Source organism: Opisthocomus hoazin, chromosome Z, assembly GCF_030867145.1.
Source record: "Opisthocomus hoazin isolate bOpiHoa1 chromosome Z, bOpiHoa1.hap1, whole genome shotgun sequence".
NCBI lineage: Eukaryota > Metazoa > Chordata > Aves > Opisthocomiformes > Opisthocomidae > Opisthocomus > Opisthocomus hoazin.
Window position 1 is genome coordinate 49,907,589 of NC_134454.1, and position 24,000 is coordinate 49,931,588.

At 38.4% G+C, this 24,000-nt stretch overlaps 1 protein-coding gene across 4 annotated transcripts in view; it reads left to right on the forward strand.

The window, feature by feature from the left end:
• The window catches only part of FRMD3 (FERM domain containing 3), a 153,256-nt gene that overhangs the window by 70,123 nt on the left and 59,133 nt on the right, over positions 1–24,000 (forward strand). For 2 of the 4 annotated variants that reach the window (XM_075411166.1, XM_075411169.1), the window contains exons 2-4: positions 163–267; positions 12,644–12,686; positions 21,383–21,461. In XM_075411166.1, the coding sequence (XP_075267281.1) occupies positions 163–267; positions 12,644–12,686; positions 21,383–21,461 (227 nt within the window). Of the gene's footprint in view, positions 1–162; positions 268–910; positions 975–12,643; positions 12,687–21,382; positions 21,462–24,000 lie in introns of those variants that run through there. The other 2 variants (XM_075411167.1, XM_075411168.1) reach the window with 2 other exon arrangements.

Sequence of the window (24,000 nt, forward strand, 5' to 3'; positions counted from 1 at the left end):
TGCATCTTTTAGAGATGAATGCTGAAATCCTTGTCCCCATCTGAATAACAACAAATTTCATGTGCTGTTTTCCTTGATACTTTCAATAGATTTTTTTTAATATTTATAGACAGCAAGTTCAGAACACTCAGAGTAATATATCAATTCTTTCTCTTTTTACAGAGGGAAACTAAAGGTCAGTTTCTCGTAGATCACATCTGCAACTATTACAGTTTGCTGGAAAAAGACTATTTTGGCATTCGATACGTTGACCCTGAGAAGCAGAGGGTATGTATATGAACTCTGACTACATTTTCTTTTAAGTAATGCTAAATTTATTTATTTATTTATTTATTGAACAAGCAGGCAAGTTCTAATGCAAAATTCTGTGTCTCTGAGGGTTTATACTCTGGCCATAATCCATAGAGGTTCCTAAAGTGGCACTATTAAATTAATTTTCCCCTCAGTTCATGTATTTAGTTTCAGGTAAATTGATATATTCTGATTTGTGTAGTTCTCCTGGGCACTGAAGATAGAAAAGATCTATAGGCATGTCTCTGGGGTAGCACAGGGTAGCTCTAGGCTCTGGCAGTGCACCGGAATTTGGGATTTCTACTTTTCTGTAGACTATGCTTCTTGGGAAATGGAGGCAGGAATCCTATTGAGTGTAACAGGGTGGTGAGACACTGGAACAGATTGCCCAGAGAAGCTGTAGATGCCTGCTCCCTGGAAGTGTTCAAGGCCAGGCTGGACGGGGCTTTGAGCAACCTGGTCTAGTGGAAGGTGTCCCTGGCTGTGGCCGGCGAGTTGGAGCTAGATGATCTTTAAGGTCCCTTCCAACCCAAACCATTCTGTGATTCTGTGAATTAGCAAAATATTTAGTGGTTATTCTGACCACTGTACTTAATTCTTCACAATCATTAAATTATAGAGGTCTTCACCTGATTGGACTTGATGGGAGAAGCAGGTGGAGTGCTGGATTAGAACATAATTAGGTACGACTTAATGAATACTTACTTTTGTTGGACCTTTCTCTGACAGACACTCAAAAATTGTTACAGATAAGTTATTTTACTTAACAGCAGTCAGGAGGTTTTTTTTTTTAGTAAAATCTTTAATTTTTTTGCAGAATACTTTTAAAAAGTGGTGCTTTAGAAAAAAACTCTAAAACCCCACTCCCATTGGGATACCTGTTATAGCATACCTTCTGTGGTTCCCATATTTCAAAGAGCTGTTAACTCGATTGACAAATTTGCTGCAGTATCTTTTTCTTGTTGGCTATATCGTTGTTCTTTTACATTTTGTAGTGTAACTAATTCTGTGTTAAGTTTATGGAAGATTAGATTTTGTACTGAAGCTTTCTCTTGGTTAATAGTAAAAGCCAATCTGAGAAACCATTCATGTTCTTACCTAAAAAATCCTTAGGTCTTCATTTCCCTTTATATCCAACAGCTAAGAATACTGTGGCCATCCTGTGTGGTAGGATGGCTTATATCAATTGGCCCACTCTTCAGTCAGATTTTGTTAAGCAAACTTCTCAAGCTCACATTTTTATACATGCATTTTTAAATGCTGATTTATAATTATGAGCATGTTTTTAACATATCGATAACTTCTTTAATTGGATGTTAGTTCTTGATTTTAAGCGCTCTCTCGAAATAGGACATGAATTACAAGGGACATTTCTATATAAAGGCTTAAATGCTCTGGATGATGAGTTGAAAGCAACATATGTTTTTCTCTTAGGTTTATTACAATTCATCAAAATAAGGTATTTTTCATGCAGTATCTTCTGTTGTCCGTTTGTCCTGCTCTGTTGGGGTTTTTTATTTTCTTTTCCCCCCCCCCCCTTTTTTTTTAAGATTGCACGTCTAAATATTTGTATATAAAATGCTTTCCCTCAGAGTGGCTGTTTCATCTGCAACAAACCCTATCCTAAGGACTGAATTGCAGACATATATTATAATAAAGGAATTATTATTATTATTACAGGTTTAATTATTATTAAAGGTTTTATGTCATCTGTCTTTTTTGAATCTCTGATCTCACTGAAGTTCCCTTATCTGAGTCTTACCTCTGTATCACATATAGATGCATGAATACCTCCCAGCCAGATGTATGAAGACTGTGAACCTATAATTACAATACTTCTCCCATCAGCAGAAGACTGTTCTGTTCATTTGCTGATCTTAAAGAAACATGCTAACCAACAATCTTCTAGTAGTATAACAAGCATGGGACTTTATGAATAATTATGCTGGAGCCTAGGCACTGTAGCTAGATAAAGTTCATCAGTAAATGGCTCAGTAGAAAACTAGAGGAAATCATGATTGTGAGCTTATGAGGTAGGTGATGGCTCTTCCCACAGTTTTGTGTTTTAGCAGTTGTGAGCTTAGCTGCCTGAAATTCACATTAACAAAAATCCTGAGATCAGAGAGGAGTAGTTGTTTAGGTATGTGGTTATAGAGATAAGCTGTAGCAAGTATAAGATGTAGTGGGGTCCCAGGAGGAATGTCACATCATCCTAGCCACCTTACGGGATACGGTACTTAGAGCTCTGTGGAAAAGACTTCCAAAGCTCTGTGGAATTCTTGCAGGTACCACCAAGGAAAAAGAGAGAGACATTTCCTGCAGTACATTCTTATGGTTAGTTAGATATATTACAAAAAAGAAACAGTAGCTCAGTAAATATCTGTAGTCTAATGGAATTCACCAAGAGCTTCTTTTGGAAGTTAAATCTGGTGATATGACTGAGAACAATTGATTTGAAGGAAGTGATAACTCATCATAAACCAGTTCAACAATGTGTGTGACAAAGTACTTCAGTGCCCTTTAGGCAAATAAAGAGATGTGGGACAATGAGGAAAATTAGTATTACCTGATCTGGTTTTGGCAGTAAGCCACTGGCATGATGTGGCTACGACAAAAGACAACACTTTGTTTGCACCTTCTTAGAACTGTATGTTCAGGGAAGTATTAATGTCATTACACCCTAATGAGACCTCAGCCATTCTGATCTAGATGTCTGCATTTAAGAAAGATCAATTCAACTGAATCGGGAGAGGGAGTATTAGAAAGATAAAGAGCTTGTTTTTGAGACAGTATTAAAAAGGGTGTGACCCCTTTAGTGCAGCAAAACAAAGGATAAGAGGATATGCTTATACATGCATCCGGGCATAATGCAGGAAGAAAAAGGAAGTTTCAACTAGAGAAGTGGTTTCTTAATTAAGCCAATGAGTGCTGCAGCATCTGGAACAGCCATCATGGAGGCAATGGGACAAAATTTTTAACTAGGTATGTAAAGAATTTTGAAAGAGTTCTCTATAATTTTGTGGAAAGGCGTTTTATATTAAACATTGACAGAGTTAGAGACTAGGCACTATCATCTGAAGTTTCTTTCAAAGAATATGTAATAAAAAGGGGGTTGGACTACATGACGTCTGAAGGTCTTTTCCAACTCAAAGCATGCTGTGATTCTACGATTCTATGACAAGCTGAAACAAGAAAGCATAACATTTTTTTTTAGGAGAGTTGTTACTGCTTCTGATGCAGGTAGTGTACAATTCATATTGCTTTGCCCATTTTCTTAGAAGTGTTGAATGCCTCTGTTGTAGTTTATATGCCACTGCATAGCCTGTGTTTTTACACAGAAGGGGCTGTATCTGTGGTTCCAAATCAAACTGCCAAAATCATGCACTTAATTCTGGCTTTTAGTGAATTGTTCTTGACTGGCTCTTTGAATAGTTCAGCTATATGACATAATAGTTTATTATTATATAGTGTACACACACACCCACACATACATACATATATATATAAAAAATATTATGCAGAATTACTCCTGCTGGGATTTAGTCTACCAGTGGTGCTGTCTCCGGTTCATTTGTATGTAATTTTTTTGTGCAAAGGTTGCAGAGTTGCTCCAAAAGCTAATTTGCAGTCCTTTTGTTTTGTAATCTATTGAGACGGCTCAAGCAGGCAAAAATACCAGCTTTAGTTCATCCTAAATGTCTTCTTTCAGCATATGCTACCAAAATGTAGCATTTTGACTTAGGCATGTTGAAACACTTGACTGAGTTTGAGAATTTAAAAACGGAAATGTTTCAATATTTCAGATGTTTCAAATGAAATGTTTCAATATTTGTGTTTAGAACATTCAGAACTTCTGACTGTGAAAAATATAGACCATTGAGCTAATTGTCTTTGGTCAGAACAAAATTTTGAAATGTGAGAAAACTGTGGTGGGAAACAGCTGTTGTTTTTATAGGTTATTTTTCAAGTAATTTATAATATATACTCCTTCCTCCCACAGCCCCGCTTTTTTGATAATCCTTTCCTTCTGCATAAGTAAATGTGTGTGTGGAGATTTTAGGCATACTTAAACTTTGTAAGATTTTCTATAGATTTCCATTTTCTATTCCAGACCAAAAAAGAAACTCTAGAAGACACTCTTAACAGAAGGCAGCACTGTAGTTTTTTTTAATATCTTTGAATATACAGGAGAGTAACAATGCCAATGACCTCAAATTGAACTAGCAGTTAAAGACTCTAGGTTCTACACCATATCTGCTGTTTTATCTGCTAGCGTCACATTTGGATGTTCCTTTGGGGAAACTGTGCCTTAGGGTAGCTTCAGAAAAGCCAGGATTGTACTTAAAGTGTGCAATAAATTGCAGCATGCCATTTTACGTCTAATGGTACTGTGCGACAAACAAATGAGTTCCTACTGTTCATATATTAACTGTAGAATTTTTGCCTGGATTTCTGAGAAAAATAGGGATGACATTGCGTTTCTCCTCAAATCTCAACTGTAGTAACTTTTGAAGCCAGTATTGGTCAAATTTGACTGGGGATATATAGATCTCAAACATTAAGTTCCTGTCAAGTTTCATGAAGATAAGCGGCCCCATCGTTGAGTAAAACCGTGTCACTCTTCTCAATGAAGATAACACTGTAGGGCAAACCTACTGCGTAGGGAATCTAGAGAGAGCTGAGAAAGAGACCCCGTAAGAATCCAGAAACTAATTTGGAGCCTGTATTTTTTAGAAATAAGTAGTTTCAAACATTAGACATGCTTGGAGAAGATGTTAACTGATTCTGCTATTCAAGGGCCTACCTATTTGTGTATTTTCATGTACTAGCTATTATATTGAGGCCAATTCTCACACTCTCACCCTTGAGAAAATGCAGCATGGCTGATTCGGTGCCAGATACCCTGGGTTGACTGAGTACCTTGGTTTTTTTGGGCTAGCAGGAGATGGGAAAATGATGAAATAATGCAGCTACTGTTCAGCATCTCTCACTAGAGAGGATTCCTTGTTGAGAGAGGCCACTGGTATTGAGGGCATGGGGGGACTGGGCTGAAGGAGGATGGCAGTGTGGTGAAATACATTCTTTAAGTCCCTTCAGGAGGGCAAATTTAAAGTTGGAAATACTCAAGTTTCCTTTTTTCCCCCCAGTGGGTGGATTTGAGCATGTGCTTGTGATTATGGTTTTGAATGTGAAAGTGTGAGGTTGTAGTTAGGCGGAAATACGTTGGAGCTACCCATGGGGTAGGTTGGAAGTGTTAGGTGTTATGAAAAGGCTTTGTAGGGCCCTGAAGCAATTGTGAAGTCTCACCAGTTGCTGTAGAAATGTTTGAGAACATGATCACCCTGAAGCATTAAGGTGGTTCATCATTGGGATGTGCTGCAGGGTTGTTTGGGAGCAGCACAGCAGAGCAGTGGTTTCAGCTCTGCGCAAGTATACCTGTCAGTATGAAAACAAAGCTTTCAAATCAGCTAAACTGCCATATGAATACACTCCCACGTGCAGTCGATCTTGGACGGTGGCTGTGGGTACACTGGGATTTTCTGACTTCCCCAGAGCACGAAGCCCAGCTCTGTGCATCACTAGAAAGACGACCTTGTGCTCTGTGGATTTGCTGGTACTCCTGCCAGTCTCCCTCTAGAGAACTGTCGCAAATACAATTCTCATTTTGCTTTCAAGCTTAAATCCACTGAAAGCTGGTAGCTGCATCTATACAGAGATAGTTTATTGTCAGATTGCATGTTTATGTCACTAGTAACATAGTAACTAGTAGGCTGCTGGGGAGTCCCATTTGTATTTTAGAGTATGTCACTTCCAGTGGACCTGGACAGAGTATCTGTTTAATTCTATAACCTAAGTTGTTCAGCATTGTCCCAGTATTGACTAGTGAAGGAACCTGGAGCCTGTTGTCTGTGAGTAATAAATTTCTTTATCATGAACCAGCAGGTCTGTTTTTAATGGGACAGGTACACAAAATGTACAGCAGTGCCTCATCAGAGAGGCTGTATGAAAGGGTCAGAAAGTGTTGGGTGCAGCTGATCTCCGCTTTAGTAACAACAGCCATTTAATACATGTTCTTAAAAATGTGCACTTAGTCCCACGTGGGGGTGGTGAAGGTTAGCAGAAAGAGACAACAGATAATTTGCAACCTCAGTTTAAAAAAGCTATGTCTCTGCGTAATGACTTGTAAGGCTCTGCACAGCTATGTAAGGAGGGCTATCTGGGAGCTTTCCAGTCTCTTTGAAGGGGTAGAGCAGAAGTATCGTAGGCTGAACACCAGAGTGACTGAGCCATAGGTTAATTAAAATTTTAATGCTTCTGTGTGCGTATGAGTCTCTCCTCCTGGACGTAGTTATCACAAAGATTATGTGCTTTTGCACAGAGTCTTGCTGTGACCCTGCTTGGTCTGTGCAGTTCAGGTCATGCCTTTTCAAAAAAATATAGCAGAACTAGAAAAGCACCAAAGAAGGCCTGAGAATGATACCAAGTAGGAGTGGATTTCATATGAAGAGAAGTGGATTAGACTAGAATAATTCAGCTAGCAAAAGAGGTGAGCAAGAGAGAATGAGTGAGAGAAAATGAGAGTGAACTATAAGACTTAAAATGGCTTGGTGATCAGGGATTGTCCTGTAATTCTTAAAACAGAACTAAATTACATTTAAGGAAATCATAAAGCAGATGGTATCGAGAAATAGTTTAAAAAATACCATACCTAGTAATAAAATTCATTGTTGTAGCTGCCAAAAATATGTTAAAAAATAAGTGTTTAGACGAATTGGTGAAAGTCTATAAAGACCTGCAAACGAACTGTAATGAAGGCTGGTGGAAAAAGCCCAGTGAGCACAGTGGGAGCTACTATTCTTGCTCTTTTTCTAAGTGTTTGCTTCAGGCCATTTTCAGGGACAAAGTGCTGAGTTAAATGAATACTTGCTTTTACCAGTAGAGGTGCATTTGTGTACTAAACAAAATCTTGGCACAAATGAATAGTAGTGTGAATATGCATATACACTTAATTCAGCAGTAATGCTGTTAACTGAAATTCTTGTGTGAAGATTAGTAAGCTTGTAAACCACATAATTCTGCAGGCTATTTTGGTAAAAATTAAGATGTTTTTCCATAAATTGTGAACCTGTTGGCTGTCAGTGTGTGGTGGCTCATGCATACATCACTATATGCAGATGTTATGGCCAGATGTTCAACTGATGCAGTAGTTATAGATTGGTTGATCTACTCCAACTTAGAGCATTGGAGTTTTTCTGAATATTTTATCGTGAAAGGAATAACAGTGAGAATTTGGAAATTTGTTTAATGAATTCCTGCTCAGAGTCATACAAATGGTGATTCTGTTCCAGTGTATGGTACTGTTTCTAGACCAGATTAATTTTTGTGATAGTGATGTACATTGTTTCTACCTGCTTAACATACCACTAACAAGAGCTGATGCCATGACTTTGGGAAGAGTACAGAAGAACAGCTCCTTTGCTGCAATAGAACAATATCAATATTCTTGGTATAAAGATTCTTGAAGGCAAGAAAAAATTATGTCAGCCTCAGGGCATGAAGAAGGAGACATGCAGGGTGCCCTGGGTCATTTGGCATCTGTTGTGCTGGTATAAAGTGGGCACCCAATTCATTCCACTGTCTGAGCTTCCATTAGCTCTGGATACTGCTAAAATTTTTTTTGAGTCTGACTTTTGGCAGGCAGTGACCTGGTGCAAGTCACTGCCTTGAGGCTAAAGCAAATTGATTTTGATTTTGCTTTTCATTGAAGGAAACGGTTAGGTATTAATTTTCAAGATTACTATAGGGTTGAGATTTAAATAAAAGTAATTTTATTACTTTTCTAGCAGTGTTTCAGTGCGTATCTCTATTCTGCTACTCTCTTCTGTCTCTTAAACAAAGTCGTCAAATCCAGTCCTTGCCTGGCTAGATTCTTGTGAAATCTGTGGGTTCTTTGATTCTGTTTTACTGTATGTACATCTGAGCACTTCACTGAGTATTGCTTGCCGAGAGGGATTTAAACATTGACAGCATTTGGCCACTTTTGGTTGCCCCTCCGTTACTGCTCCTCTTGCAAACACAGGGACTAAATCAAAGGCCTCTTGTGTTGGAGGAGGGGGAAGACTTTTCACTGAATTTGTTGACTTCTGGTTGATCAGGTCCCAAGCACCTGCTTCTGGCTTGTCAGTTTTTTAGAAGGTGGGCTTTGGTTTATGCCAGTCTGGTGCAGGAGTCCATCGGAAGAGGAGACGGGAGCACACATCTTTGCACTGTAGTGTGGCTGTTGCAAAGTAGAGGAGAAACAGTGTGGGGATTTTAATGACACCTGGCCCCTTACAAGGGCTGTAAGAATAGATACGGAACATTGTGTCCTCTTTCCTCCCTGCTTTTTTTTCTGAAACCCTTAACCCTGTGCTATACTGAGAATGAGCGAATGACTTCTCAGTGAATGACTTCGTTCAACACAGTTTGATGAAGTGTGATTACTAAAAGCACATCAGTGTTTGTGTAGCTAAACTGACTTTCTGGAATGATGCTTTTACCCTTATGTGGTGTCCTTGCTCAGCCTGGGTTTTTGCTGTTGAAGCTGGTAGTTCATCAGCTGCTCAGCATTTGTGGGTAAGCGAGAACACACCTGGCCTCGCTAATGACTACTCAGTGCCACTTAAAGGCTGATAAGAGATGAGGGCTGTATTTACAAAGTAAAAATTGTGCTAGTCTGAAACACAGCATGCAATCGCAATGGAACCTTACTCAGAAGGCAGTTCTCAGCATATTTTAGGATCCCAGGGCCACAAGTGATTTCCATAATAGTTTGCTTACTCACCACTCGTGCTTGAAGCACCAAGATTCGGTAGCTGGTCTCATGACTGACCTTCTGCTTCTGTGAGGACATCTGCCCGACCATCTAGATACCCACCTGCTGCCCAAACCTCTTCCAGCAGGAGAGATCAGAAATTGGCAGTGCTCAACATGAATCTCCTCACAGGATCCTTAGTAAGAGGTGTTAGCTGGATTAGGATCAAAATCCTCTCCTTTGGGCAAGAACCATGTTGCTAACATGCTGTCAGGGAAATGGGAGGTTCAGCTGCTGCGGGAATGATTTCTGATGATCATTAAGTACCATCACATATGAAGCCAAGCTGGTTTGATGGTGTAGGCCATCATCCAATTAAAGCAGCCTTTATGGACAACAGTGTGAAATACATGAGGCAAAGAATGAAACTGTGTGAAATTGTTGAGGTTTTTTTCTCCCCCTAGTTTGCACATTTTACTGCAGGGAGAGAAATGACAGATTCTTGTCTCTGGTTCCAAGTTTATGTCTGATTTGTTTTGGTAGTCTGTTTTATCTGTTTTATGAGGTGTTAGCCTTACAAGAAAGAACTGGAAACACCTGTAGTCTGTTCCCACAAGGTAGTGTGGCATACAGTAGTAATGAAGATTTTTTTGCAGTTGAAGATTTCAAACACTTTTAAAATTTGGCCTGACAAGCTAACTCAAAATGTTGTATTTTCCTTTAATCTGTGGATTTTTTTCTTCTTTTTTAGCAAAATTATTAAAAAAAGAGATTGATACATTGAAAAAGCATTTTGCAAAGCTAGGTGCTTTTCAATTGAAAATTCCTGCAGAAACCCTTCGATGAATTTATAGGAACCTTAATCTGGTCCTAGCTGTTACAGCTAATTAATCTTGGAATAAATATAGCATGAATACTCTATAGTAGAGATGAGGCACATTTATTAATTATTAATAGTCAATGCTGTAAGGCTGGAAGATAAGTACTCAGGGGAAAATCTTTCCTAAAACTCAAACTGAAATGCGCAAACAAATATAGCGGTGGCTATTTTCAGACGTACTAGCAATGACTAGGTGTTTGTCTTCCCCTGACACTCAGAGAGCATTAAGCACCTAATTGCTGTGTCTTTGAAAGTCTCTTGTAAAGGAACTGCTCAGTTTTCTGGAAGATTCAGCTGAACTGCCTACACATTTGCAATCTTCCACCAATGGAAGGTCACCACAGAAATCTGAGCTTCTAAAAGCTGTGTCAGTTCTTTGACCTCCAAGTGAAAAGTCTGGACTGCTTAATTGCTCAGTGTGTTTTCAATCCATTTTTAACTCTCAAATGTCAGGTCTTAGTGAAACATGTTTGCTTTTGGACACGTTAGCTAAATCTGCATTCCTTAAGGTTTGGTGCACTGTACGAGGAATTTCATCTATGTTTCCCCTTTTTCATTATTTGTATAGTGAAATATGAGGGTTTCATATTTGAAAACTGGCATTTTTTGCCTCTGACTATTTGTTAAAATAGGTAATTGACTTTTTCAGGCAGTTGTAAATGCTGACCTGGTCTGTGCTAGTATTTCAGCCTGGCCTTTCAAAAAGAAGTATCAAATAAACTGTGTTGTGCTCCTGCTAGATAGAAATAGTAAGATACTTCGTAACTCTCAGTTCCCTGGGAACAGTACAGCACAGCTCACTGTCCAGGTTCCTCTTTGCTGTCTGAATCTTCAGCTAGGACTGCCTAGATGCTGGTGGAGGTGGAATGGGTGTGTGAAGAGGTTAAGGAAAGTAAACTTGCATATCTGTGCGTGTTGACTGATTTCCTATCGGTGAATTCATTATGGATGATGTATCTATAAAGTCCTGAAGACTGTATCAGATTTCTCAAATTGACTTACCTTTTTGTGGACAATCCTCGCCCCCTATTATTCAGAGCAAAATGTATAAATAATGTATCTGTGTGATCTAAAAAAGAATGAAATGAGCTAGATATTTCTGGTAAGTTGGTGAAACAGTCATTGCTTTCCCAATCCTGTTTCTTTCTTCTTCTCCCCAAGAAAGAGAGATACTGGGGAGAGGGAAGATGGGAAGAAATGGTGTGGGATGGTTGTTGATAGTTGAAGTTTGGGGTTGTTGCTTTTTATTTTGATTTGTTTGTTTGTTTGTTTGTTTGAGAGCCAGGGTTCCATATCAGTCTGTCAGTGATAGGTGAACTTCAAACAGAAATACATAGTAGTGCTTGTTGCCAATATTGCTGTAAGCTCTATACAGGAGATTTGGAGCAGCAACAGCATATAAGCTGCAGATGATTGAAAATGTTCTTTCCAAGGTACTTGTTTTGTCAGAATTTCTGTTCCAGAAAACTGATTTACACTTACCCCTGATTTTGACTGAATTCTTGAGATGTCATGATTTTTAAAATAATAATTTTCTGTCACCTATTAACAATTCCTACAAAATATCTTCCTCTGTCCTTTCTCTGTAGTAGAATTGCTGTAAGTTACGACGAAAATAGTAGCTGATGTAGGATATTTTAAGTATTACATATGCTTTAAAAAAAGCTAGGTTTTCTTTTTGCAGAATACTGCAGGGTTTTACAGCTAGAATGAAAAGGGTTAAAAACAAAACCTCCTAGTGCAAGGCCTTCCAATGTTGATTATGCTTATTAAAGCTGAATGCTATGCTTTTTGACCAGCTGCTTCTGCAGCACAAATCTCCTTTTAGTGTGGAGATTTTTTGCTTACAGAAAATATCCTAGTACAAATGCTGTTGGCTGTAGTCAGAAGTGGCAGCTGAATATCAGCATGTTCTTTTGTCAATCAAAACATCCTCCTGAACAGTTCAGCGAGTGTTAGCAGGGGATGTGCTAAGGCTCTTGACTAAAATGTGAGCCTAGCTTTTTGTCACAGAAGCATCTGACTTTATTCTCCAGTAGAATAAAAAAAGAAGTGTTCCTGACATTGCAGTGTTTCATTTGGAAAGTTATACGCCAACTGGTAGGTATCTGTACCTCTCTGTGGTGCATTGACTGTCCATAACATAAACATTTCATGGAAAAGTACACTTTTTTTCCCCATCAGATTTCTAGTTCTTGCTAGAAAAGAACAATAGCTTGTGTTCTGAGGATGCTGACTGAGAATACAGTATTTACACATGCTTTGGTTATAAGAACTATAGAAGACACCTTTAAGGAACAGACAGTGTTAAAATAGTCTGTCCTACAGTCCAGTATGATTGTTCCCTGGAAAAAAGTGGCTGAAAGTGTAAGACTGAAATGTCTGCTGCAAACTAATCACTAGAGCCTGTCTCCTTTACATTTTTCTTCGAAATATTTGTCTTACAGAAGTAAGACAAATATTTTGTCTCAGCTACATCTCATAAGCAGTAGTAACATCACCTATCCTTATACGGTGCAATTCCAGTATTGTAACAGTATGGAGGTGCTTTCACAGTTTATGTATGTCTCAGTGAAATCAAAATCCTGCTTCCTGTTTTTGGTATCACATACATCTACTAGGATGTTGTTGTCTGCTCTGATCCATATTAACCTCTGCTCTCTGCTTTGCCTTTCCAGCATTGGCTTGAGCCCAACAAGTCCATCGTCAAGCAAATGAAATGTAAGTGTTGCGAGCTCATGTTTTTAAACTGCTTTTGAAATGCCCAGAGGTTTTCCTGTGCTTCCAAGCAGTGATTTAGGATATGCTTCATTTGTTTTGTGGTGCAAATAGGCCCTTCACATCTTATTTGGACTCCTAAAAACCCTATGCTACTCTCACTTCACTCGCAGTGCTCTGCGTGTGAAGAGCTTTCTGTTACTGCTCAAGGCTAGAGCCAGAACCTAGCTGAGTTGTGTGGGGTGGCAGATCTGGTGAGAATCTTTGGGCTCGCGTTTTCAGTCAGACGCAATCAGCCACTGGGAGGCGCAATAAAATGCGGAGTGTGGCAATCTGCTATTGGGTCTTCCTGATTTACTTTCTTCCCACTGCCCCCTGCTTCCTGACAATGCAGAGAATTGGTTTGATGTCGTTGTTACAGTCCAGCAAACTCAAGTGCTGTGGCTGAAGTGGTGAGCTCCTGCCACAGGGAAGTGGAAAATTACAATCGTTATTTAAAAAAGACTCCTCAAAATAGGGCTGTATTATTTTAATTATCTTTCTGAAATGTTATGGTGTGGCTCATCCTTTCCACTAAATGGGCCAACTGTGAAAACTTCTTCAGGAAACAGAACTACTTTGGTATTCAGAAATTTATCTCCGGCAGTGGAAGAGAGTGTTTATTTGGCAGTTCTGGAGATTTGATTTAGGTCATTGAGAGTTGTGTCTTGTTTAATAACAGCTGTTGTTTGTCTGTCTACATAGTTTATGAAATGAAGGAGCATTTTACTTACATACTCTTCACATGCAATTATTTTCTGTTTTAAGCATAAGTACAAGGTATCTTTTGTGTGGGAGGTAATATATTTGTTATAAAATATGGTGAGGCTTAAGAAATTGTCTAAATAAAGTAAAAACAGGTAACCCAGGATTATTAATGTATTCACACATATACCTAGCATACTCAATGTGAACTGTTTATATCTAGAATTTAGGTATCTGGAGTGTTACCCAGTAAAAAATAAGTTCAAGAATGTCAAGCTAAAACTAAGTTGTGCTCCTCTGCAATGGTAGTGAAGGAAGAGAAGAGGGACTGTAATAGTTACAAATTATCTTGATCTCTTTCTTCCTTCCAATCTGCTATCAGAAGTAGAACGAAGTTTCCTCAAAGTATCGTCTAATCTGCATTCATATCACTGTATTCACCCAACAAAGTGTAAGGGCTCATGCTTCTTGTTGCACTTTGCATAGCAACATATTCAGGAACTCTGCCCACAGATACATGGAGAGTGTTTTGATTTATTCAAAACAACTCTATCTGCATATGATCGATGGTACTCCATAAATTCCACAGATGTAGTGATGTGGTGGTCTCATCAGAGGACTGGAGTGGCTTTTGGGGTAGAATGCTAATCAAAACTCTGAAGACTGAAAAATGAATGGATAGAAAAAAAGCAAAATGCAGCTAGTATGAGGTTATTTATCACGGTGAAAAGGACTCAACAACAACAGCAAAAGAGAATGAGACACTAACAAAGGTGCGTTGTTATCAGCCTGAGATTTAGGACATAGAAGTACAATTAACTATGTAATTGGCTTTTCATGAGCAACTTCAGTTTAATACCAGTGTGATTTAACTTTGTCTTTTGTCGCAGATGAAGGACTTTAGTTGCTACAATAACCCTTTAAGGAAACAAAACAAGGAGACATATATTTTATACACATATGTAGAATCCAGGTAGATTATGCATAAATACATCTTAACAAAGTTAATTCATATTTTGTCTAAAAATACTGTTTACTCTGAAAGGTCTTAGACTCCGAAGAAGAAATTACCAGTATTTGTTTGAAAAGCATTACAGTCTCAAGTGACACAAGTGAGGACTGAAATGAGTAGCAGGTGGAAAGTGTAAGAACTGAAGCAATGAAGTGACAGGTTAATAGGACATACATTATGTATGTATGACTGCTGGGAGAAACGATGGCAGAAAGTTATTCACAGTGACTGTATTAGATGGATATTTCCTTTTCTTTCTTTGCCATTAAGGAATTCAGAAAGCAGTGAAATGATCTGTTTTGTAAGAATGGACTTTAATTTCCTTTGGTGCAAGAGTAGGTCGTATTAATAGTAATGATTCAAAATGTTCTAAATTCAGTTGAATGCTCGGATTTACATAGGATTATGGAGCACTTGCATACATGCAGCAAAATGTGAAAAATGCTGCATGCTTTGTCTCAGCTACCATTTGTGGAGAACTTCATTTTCGCCCAGCATGATAAGAAGTTTTTCAGTGTATTTATTCATGCAGCTCAGTACTGACAAATATTCAGAGCAGGAAAGGAATGACTGAGAGTGGTGTACTAATACACATTTCAGTAGGTACTAGATTTCGTGTGCCTCAGTAGTACATGGATAATTCAGGCATAATCCCTCTATGTAGTCAGGCTGTACAGAAATCACAATTTGACAGCTATACGTTTCTGTCAGTGGGATAAAATGTTTTATGTTCGAAGCTCTGAAGTCTGTGTAGGTTGTTGTGTGATATGCTACCATTTTAATTTCTTTAGCTTTGGCAAAGATTGCTTTAAGTTCATATTTAGTCATATTGGGATAAGACAGAAGGAATCTTTCGAAATATTTTACGTTTGTCTTATCACATATGAAACTGTATTTAGATGTGTCCTGGTGCAACACAAGAAGAATGAAGGTATGGCATCTTTTTTGTCTCAGCATCTACCTTTGCATTTTCCATCTCCAGTGAAATTTTTGTGTCGTAACATGAGGTGTAAAGTCTAGGTCTGTGCTTCAGCCATTTTTACCACTAATTTTGCCTGAGAGGGGAAATTTTAGTCTCTGACGGATGTCCTGAACCACTGCCAGTCTTGTTTATACTGGTTGAAGCCAATTGGTGGCCAGTGATGAATAGCTGTGAACACCATGCTTCCAGTAGAGTGTTGAAAAATTCTCTGGAAGGTTGCCTAAGGTAAGTGCATCTTTGTGGTCCTAAAGACCTTTTAAAACCAGTTTTTCTGTTCTTTTGCATGTTTTTTGTGTACACTTACTCTTTCCCAGATGCTAACAGTAGAGTTCCTCTCCATTTGGCCATCTTACTTTTTTTACTTCTTATCTGTCTAGGAATGTCTTGGTGTAAATCCTACTGGTCATGTCAGCACTGATGTTTAAGTAAAGAGCAGAGTTTTCCCATGCACTTTTTTTCATTAATTTTGAAGGGTATTCTCTATAATAAGTATGCAGCTATCCTGTGATTGCTTTGTGGGAAATATCCAACTATGTGGATTTTGTTCTAGATACCAGTGGAACAGAATCAGTTCTGTTGCTCTGATGTGCAGGAGTTCAAAATTTACATGTTTTTGTTGCTGTCTTGCATCTCAGATGATCTGAGAGAGTAATGCAAAAAGGAGGTTCTCCTGTGTCAGGCCACTGGAATTTGTTAAATTAATTTCCTTAATCTCTAGTGGTGTCGTAAAATGTGAAGGGAGGAGGGAATGAACAGAGGAAGCAAGAACCCAGATGCAGAAATGGGCTGAGCAAAACTTTCCAAGGATTCTGAATTCTCAACAAACTTCTCATCAGTTTTTGTGTCTCAGTACAAACTTGACAGAGAGTTTAATCAAATATGAGGTTCATAAATCCATGCACCATGAAAACAGGAAGTTTTGTGTAATTCTTCAGGCACTAATCCGAATGCTGTATATTCTTTACCTACGAATCTCGTGAAGATTTAATAACATGCTTTGAAGCATTATTATAACTGGTTGATAAAAATCCACCTTGCCCTGTGTTGTCCCATAACTAATTGACTGCAATGAGGAATTTGAGGTGTATGATAGATCAGTTCTTTTATGCATGGAGAAGTTTTCTGCCTGTCTTAAACGTACTCAGCAAGTGGTATGGATAAACAACTGATTCATTTGGTAACAGAAGAGGTGTATGGAAACAACAGCATATGTCTTAGTGTTCCCTGGAGGTCCTTCAGCAGCATCAGTGAACGTGAAGACTGTGTGAGTATAATTTTTTTTTTTTAAACGATCACTAGCTTTTAGTAGGGTAGTGTAGTTAAGAGAATTTGTTACATCAAGGAGAGATCCAGGAAGCTTTCTGCAATGTTGCATTCTCAGGGCTATGAAGATAACTTAAACACTGTGTTTGGCTTTCAGTATTCATCTGTACTCCATGTTTAATAAAAAAACCCCAGCACTGCTGGTACAGCTCATTACAGAAGCTAGTATTTGTGCTGGATGAAAAGCAGGTTGTTAAAAACAAACAGGAAACCTGCCTAAAAGTGGCAGCTGAGAATCTTCCGCCTTTCTCCCTCTTTGGTTCACACTTCTAAAACTTCAGTCAAGTTCTTCACCAGCTTTTAAAAACAGTTTTTCTCTTACATCATTTTCTTGTTTCAAAATGTCTTTCTGTGAAGAAAATCTAATATGAATGTGTAGTTTTTCTTAGGCTTATCGTTCCCTATAAACTCTTTATCTACACAGAAGGCAAATGATTCAGTGGGCTTTGCATAGAAGTGAAAGAGCACGAGTCCCTTATACAAGGGACTCTGTGTCAAGGGGTGCAGCTCCCATATCCCTCTTTGTTCTGGTCAGGGTGTTAGAGGTTTCGTTTTTAGCTAGGAGATCCTTGCTGTTTCATGTTCATTGGATAGTTTGTCTTAGTTAAATGGAACTGAAACAAACCTTAAAAACATACAGTTGTCTGAAAACCTTCCATGCTGTGCATGTAGTTCCTGCATGACGGTCTAGATCATGACTGGTTTCAGCATTTGATTTCATCTAAATGTGGGGTATTTTGTTCTTTTACCTTCTTCTCTTATGTACTGTTAGCACATAAACTGACAAATTAACAGCCCTTTTGCAGTGGAGCTTGCAGACAGTACTATTCTCCATGCTGACGTTCTTTGAATTTGTTAGAATTGTGAATCTTTTTTAGTGAGAAAGCAAAGCCTGTGATGGTAGAAAATTCTGACAAAGCCTTGGGCATTTAACTATACCAGCTGCTCCTTATCTGACAGATAAATGACCACTCTGAAAGAAAAGGCTTATAGCTGTTATAAAACTGATTATGTTCAGGCTAGTTTTGTGTTGAAGAAATGTTCTTCTGCAAATTGAGTTCTGTTTTGGGAAGGTTTGTTGTTAATGTTTTGACTTTAGTATGTGAGTCTTGTAGTTTAACCTGGTAGTAAGTAGTAGAAAGGGAGTTGTCTTGCTTGACAATCTTGTTTCTTGAGCTGATACAATTCACTGCCTGTCTTGCTTTCCACCAAGAATATAGTGAATGAGAGAATACAAGGTTTTCTTATGTGTATTTCTCCAGTGCTGTAAAGTCTGTAAGACAAAGGCCTTACTAAATGTTTACATATCATAAAATGTGTTTTTGGAGGAACATTAGCCTTACGATCCATTTTAAAATTAAGATGGAAAGGGGATAGCTGTGGTGGTTCGCTCCTTCCCCTTTCAAGTGTTCATTGTTCGTGCCTGGTTTTCCAGCTGGTAAAGAGGAACAGAAAAAGAGGATCCTGTTTCCTTCTGTAATTGCAAGGCACTTTCTTGTCTCATCTCCAGACATGAACGGAATGGAGAGGATCATATTCTTTCTAACATTGCAAATTCCAAGTCAGGATTGTGCCGTTCTTGCAGGTGTTGCTGAGAAAGGACCTCTGTTCAACAGTCTGCAGCAGCCTTGTTTTGCGTTGCTTGCTGCGCTGCTGAGGAGCAATATTGTTACAGAAGCTTGAGTCTAGGAAAGCGTTTGCAAAGTATGCTTCAAACTGCCTTGCCAAATCTTTTGCGTATTCTGTGCATTGGTGTGTACTGTTGCTGTATACTGTCATTGTATATTGTATATTGTCACATACTGTCCTTCTGCTGGAAGGAAAACATCTCCTATTATAACCTTTGCTATTAACTGAATGTGGGCTATTTTTCAGTCCAGTGTGTGCCATCCTCTCCTCGCTACAATACTCTTTGCATTTGTGGTAGCTGTTGCTTTTCTATGGTTACCATGTACTGCCGGAGTGTGGCTCTTATATTGTAACTCTTTTTATTTATATTTTTATATATGTATATATATATATATTTTTTTCTGTTTACCACAGCCAGAGTTTCAGTTGCTTCATTGACATTCATAAATGTGGATAAAATTCAGTACATTTTTAGGGTCTTGCAGTAGGCTAGCTAGGGCCCTGCAGAGCCGTGCACTAGCTGTTCTTATTTCTGCATCCCTATTTTGAGCACAAACTACTTCTAAATCTGCCAGGATATTTAAAAGTCATTTTTTGCTGAGGAAGAGCACTTGCTTCTGGTCCAGGTAATATGATTCCTAGTGTTTTTCTGGGACGTTGAATTCAGTTTACCTTCTAGTTTGCCATTACAGGCAGAGACAACATAAGCGTCCTCTGTTTTGCAGCCTATTTCCAGGTTGCTGCAAGACAATGATGCAGTGGCATCTAAGATGCTGAAGCCACAGAAAGCGGTCTCAGTGTTTCCCTTGCCTTCAGAGGGCTTGTCCAGATTTGGTTAGCTGGAGTGTTCAAACCATCCCTACAGAACACTTAAGGCTTGTTTTTCTTTCTCCATTTTCTCTTGTTTGATTCTATTTGTTATTGTTTTCTTGCTTTCTTCTTTTCTGTCTTTTTCATCTTCCTGTCCCTTCTGACATTCTCCCTTGTGTCTAAAATGAACAGTTAATTTAAACAAGTGAAAAAAAGTGAAATCAGCAGTTTTTATTGAGGCTAACCAGACTTAAAAGAAGTGCAACATGAGGTCTTGAAAGGAGAAATTTCAAAAAGCAATTGAACCCTCCAAAAGATATCAACCGTAAAAAAAATATGTAGTGCATTTTTATTTTCTGTTGCTTTTGTGCATCACATTGTACTATGTGATATCCAGAGATGTTTTTCTGGAAGACTGCAGCGTATAAGTAAATACTGCAGTCAAAGTACCTTAAAAAGTATCATGACTGTTCAAGTAATTTCAATGTGCAGTTTATACAAGCCAGTGAGCTAGTCAGCTTGAGGAGATGGTGCAGTAAAGTGTTCTGGTAGCTTACTGATCAGTGTTACAAATTGCAATAACTACAATGTTTCACCTGTTCTCTTCCTCAGTTTCCTCTGTTATTTTCTTTGCCCTTTTCTTCTGCTTTTCCTTCTTTTCCTCCTGTAAAAGCACCATCTCTTCAAGATTTAGGAAAGTTAGATGGACTGTGTGCATTGAGTATACATGAAGACTAAGAGACCTTTAAAACTTAGTAGAATATTATAGATCTGTACTTTAATATGAATTAAAGTTGCATGGATGCTTTCCTTTGAAAAAAGCAAAACAAAACCCCAAAGCCCCAACTTGTTAAAAGTAAGGATCTATAAATGTTGAGTACTAGTGTGAAAATACAGAAAGTTAATTTTGTAGTTAAATATTTTAATAAAAGGATTATAATTCTGCACTCAGGTCTGTAGGACAGTCTCAGAGGAGCACAGTGATCTCACATTCCCATTTTCTTTGAAGCCTCAGCTTTTCCTCTATTTCTGTCCATCTGAAAATGGCTGTAGTGGTAAACATTTTGGTAAAGAGGACCCTTGCATGGCTTTCTGTGCCAAGGCCCTTGCTGCTTGGACAGCAGTTCTGCCTTGGTGCTTTCTCCATCCCTGTGCTCCCTCTCAGTGTTACCAGCAGGCCTACTGGTAACCATGGCCTGTGTAATACACCTGGGATTCTTCCCTATAACATTTACCTTTTGAAGATGAAATGTTTTCCTCCTCACTTCGAAGTGGAGTTTAAAACATGAACATGACCTGGCTACAGATAGCTCTGAGGGCTCTGCCTGCCTGTGTGTTGTGCCTGATGTGGTATTTTTAAGCCTTCTACTTGGTTTTCACATGTCTCTTATCCTAATGTGATTATCACAAGATGCCTCTGATTAGAATAATAGTCTTTGATTTGCTTTCTGTCCCTCCTGTAATCACTGAAAGATCACTGGCCTATGATTAGGTAATATCTTGAATGCTACCAAAGATACAACAGTGGGATATAAAGCTGTGTTCTTTAATGTAAAACTGAGAGACACTGATTGCAGAACTGAAGTAATTTCTGTAACTGTGGTTTTCTTTCTTTACGTCTTGTTTTTTTGAGAAGTGAAAGTATTGTGCTAAAGGCCTGGTATTGATACCATAGCTCAGAAGTAGGTGATGTAGTCCTATTAAATACTGGAAACAAACAGTTCTGTTGTCTCTAGCTTGATTAACGAAATGTAATTAATGATTTCTTCCATTTTGTAGTCTAGGTATTATGATTATCAGGAATAACAAATATACATAACACATTTGTATCTCATTGTTACAAGGTGCAATTGCTTCCTGTTTATCAATTGCAAAAAACCCCACCCTAAAACCCGAAAAAGCAGCACAAATGTGTTTTGTAGTTCTTGGATCAAGCAATAAGTCTTGTAAGGTGCAAAACCATTTAAAAATTGATTTGCCTAGGTTAGCTGTATTGTGCATGTGCTTTGGCCTTTTTTGTCATATGTTCTATTCTCTTCATATGTGCGTATAAAAGTGGTTTTATTTGAATCCCTGCCTGATGCTTCAGAGCTAACCATCACACAGGCTACTTCGTAAGACTCAAGGCCGCTCGCTCAGACTAGCTAAGGTGATGTTTGTTTGCTACTGTTCTCATGCTTTTTCTTTATAATGTTTCAGCTCATCCGCCATATACCATGTGCTTTAGAGTGAAATTCTACCCACATGAACCCTTGAAGATTAAAGAAGAGCTCACCAGGTATTTTGTTTGTTTGTCTGTGCACTTAACGTACGTCATTAACAAGTTCAAAATAAGACAATTTGTTGCATAAGGTAGGTTTCTCACTATTTATGCTAAAATACTAGAATAGACAGACATTTGCGCTACTGATAGCTTTTTAATTTATTATGATACCTGTGGATTTTTAAAAGCAGTTTAAGGGGACTTTTCTATAAGATACAGAGAAGTAGTGATGTTGTTGAAGAACTTGCAGAGAGACAGGTAATGATCAAATGACTGGGCAAGGGTTATCTTGACTCTTCCCCAGCAAGGATGTGGTCCTGAGTAAATTGCATTTGTGTCTTAGTTTTTCTTCTCATGTGTGAAATAATCTGTGAAGTTCAATTCAGCAACAGCCCTAACTGTTTCAACAAGAACATGAATAGCTTCACTGAATTTTCTCTTGTGTGTGTCTTTAGGACCGCAAACAAGATAGTGTTTATGAAGTACTAATGGACCTTTAGCAAAGTGATGTAGAGGTGAAATATATTTATGTTTTTAAAGTACAGCTACTCTGGAGGTTAAGAAGTCTTGTTGCTTACATTGGAATTATGCTGTGACAGCACAGCTGTGCAACAGATCAGTCGTACTTAATAAATGGGACTTTCGTCCTTGCTACTAGCCATTGTGAATATTCTGTTGCTCTAGGTATTTTTCAAGAAATGTGCTTGGGGGAAAAAATGTAGGAAAGTAAAAGCTCTTTTGATCTCTGCACCAGCTGTGCAGGACTGTATGTACGCCATACCATGTTGCTAGCCAGCAGGTCACACCCCTGACTGGTAGTTTCATGTTGCAAAATCATGGAACGCCTGAGCACTTGTTGCTGTGAGCTCTTCGTTGATACTTTCCCCAAACCCTGCAAATTCTTATGCTCTCGAGTCACTTCATGAATGGGAGTGATCTCATTATCCCTGGGCTCATGCTGAAAGTCTCAGGAAAAGCTTGCTTTCTGCTGAATGGTAAGTTTGTGTAGAACAGCTGGAACAAGCAGTTTGTATTATAGCTGTTTATCTTGGGTGAAATACTGAAACTATTCAGCAGGGTGAACAGGTTGTAAACCAGGAAGTTGGGGGATTTTCGTTATTTGTTAATGTTTGTCCTTGGATGAGTGTTTTACTTTTTATGAGCCAAAGTATAAACTTCATATAGACTTTCCTCATTCAAGAGCTCTAATTAATTGCCTGTTTTTTTCTTTTAACTACTTCAGTACCCTCCCAGGAGAAGTTTCACCAAAATGCAAAGCACCTAGAATTAGCTTACTGAAGTGCATTGTGCTGTCAGTATGTTTTAGGCTTTGCTCAACATTTCAAATTAAATTTTACAATCAAGCTGCTGTATGAAGAATGTTTCACAGTCTTTTGTTAAAACTAATGCTATTAAGACCTTAAATGGGAGAAATAATTTCTCCTTTCATATGTCCACCTTGTGCACATGACACCTCTTCGTATCTGATCAGCTTTGTAATATCCCAGTGTTGCTGTTTGGCAAGCTTTGCTTTGTCTCTGCCCAGGTCTGTTTCTTACACAATAACAAAGTATAGGAAATGCTCCTGAAATGAGCAAGTGAAGTGTAGTCATGTAACCTACCTCTGAAAATTTGCTTCATGGTCTCTAAAGCAGAGGGTCAGATTAAAGGTGACACTCTAAATTGGCTTGAGTTAAATTTTCTTACATTGCAAATATTGGTGAAATTCAAGAAGAAAAAGGTCCATTGCTGTTTCTCAGAGGACAGTCATGAAACCTTGATAGCTAGTTGGGTTTTTGGTAGATGGTGTTTTGTTTTTTTTTTTTTTAATTCTTTAAGCTCTGCTCTGTTCACTGGACAATCACATTTGTTGCATTGTGTGCTTAAGATAATTTGAAAGTAAATTAATATTATTGTCACCCTTTGACTTAAAAGTCACCTGTGCTTCATAGCTATGTACACAGTCAGCAGAGGCAAAGTAATAGTGCTTTGCATTTCAGCTACTCTCCGTGCCTATGCATGTCAGAGCTGCTCTCTTGCTTCTTCAGCTGGGTAGAAATCTGACGGGTGTTTGTGGTCTCCATTTGGATAATGAAATTAAGATACAGTAAGACTCATCCTGTCACATTGTCATACTGCTCGCTGGTTCAGAATAGTAATTAACCCTGTCTAAATCCCCCATGTGGATTATTGTCAACGCAGTCTTTGTAAAAGCTTTATATGAATAAATTTTTAATGAAGTACCTTAGACACATCAAAGAAATGTACAGATGTTAAAAGGAGCTGAATTTCCTGCTGTGCTGTGACAATATCTGATATTAAAAAAATTAATCTATTGAGTACATGAAGCTGTGTGTGTATGGGGTAAATTGATTTCTGTGAAAATAGTGTAGCATGGGTAGAGGCACTATTCAGGATTTAGACATCACTTGCAGGAAGAAAATGGAATATTTGTCACCTCAGATTACTGCTGCTTCATTTCTGTCCTACCTTTGGTAGGCTGGGCTGAACTGTACTGCTTGAGTTAGTCTGTGGTTTTACAGGTGGAACTATT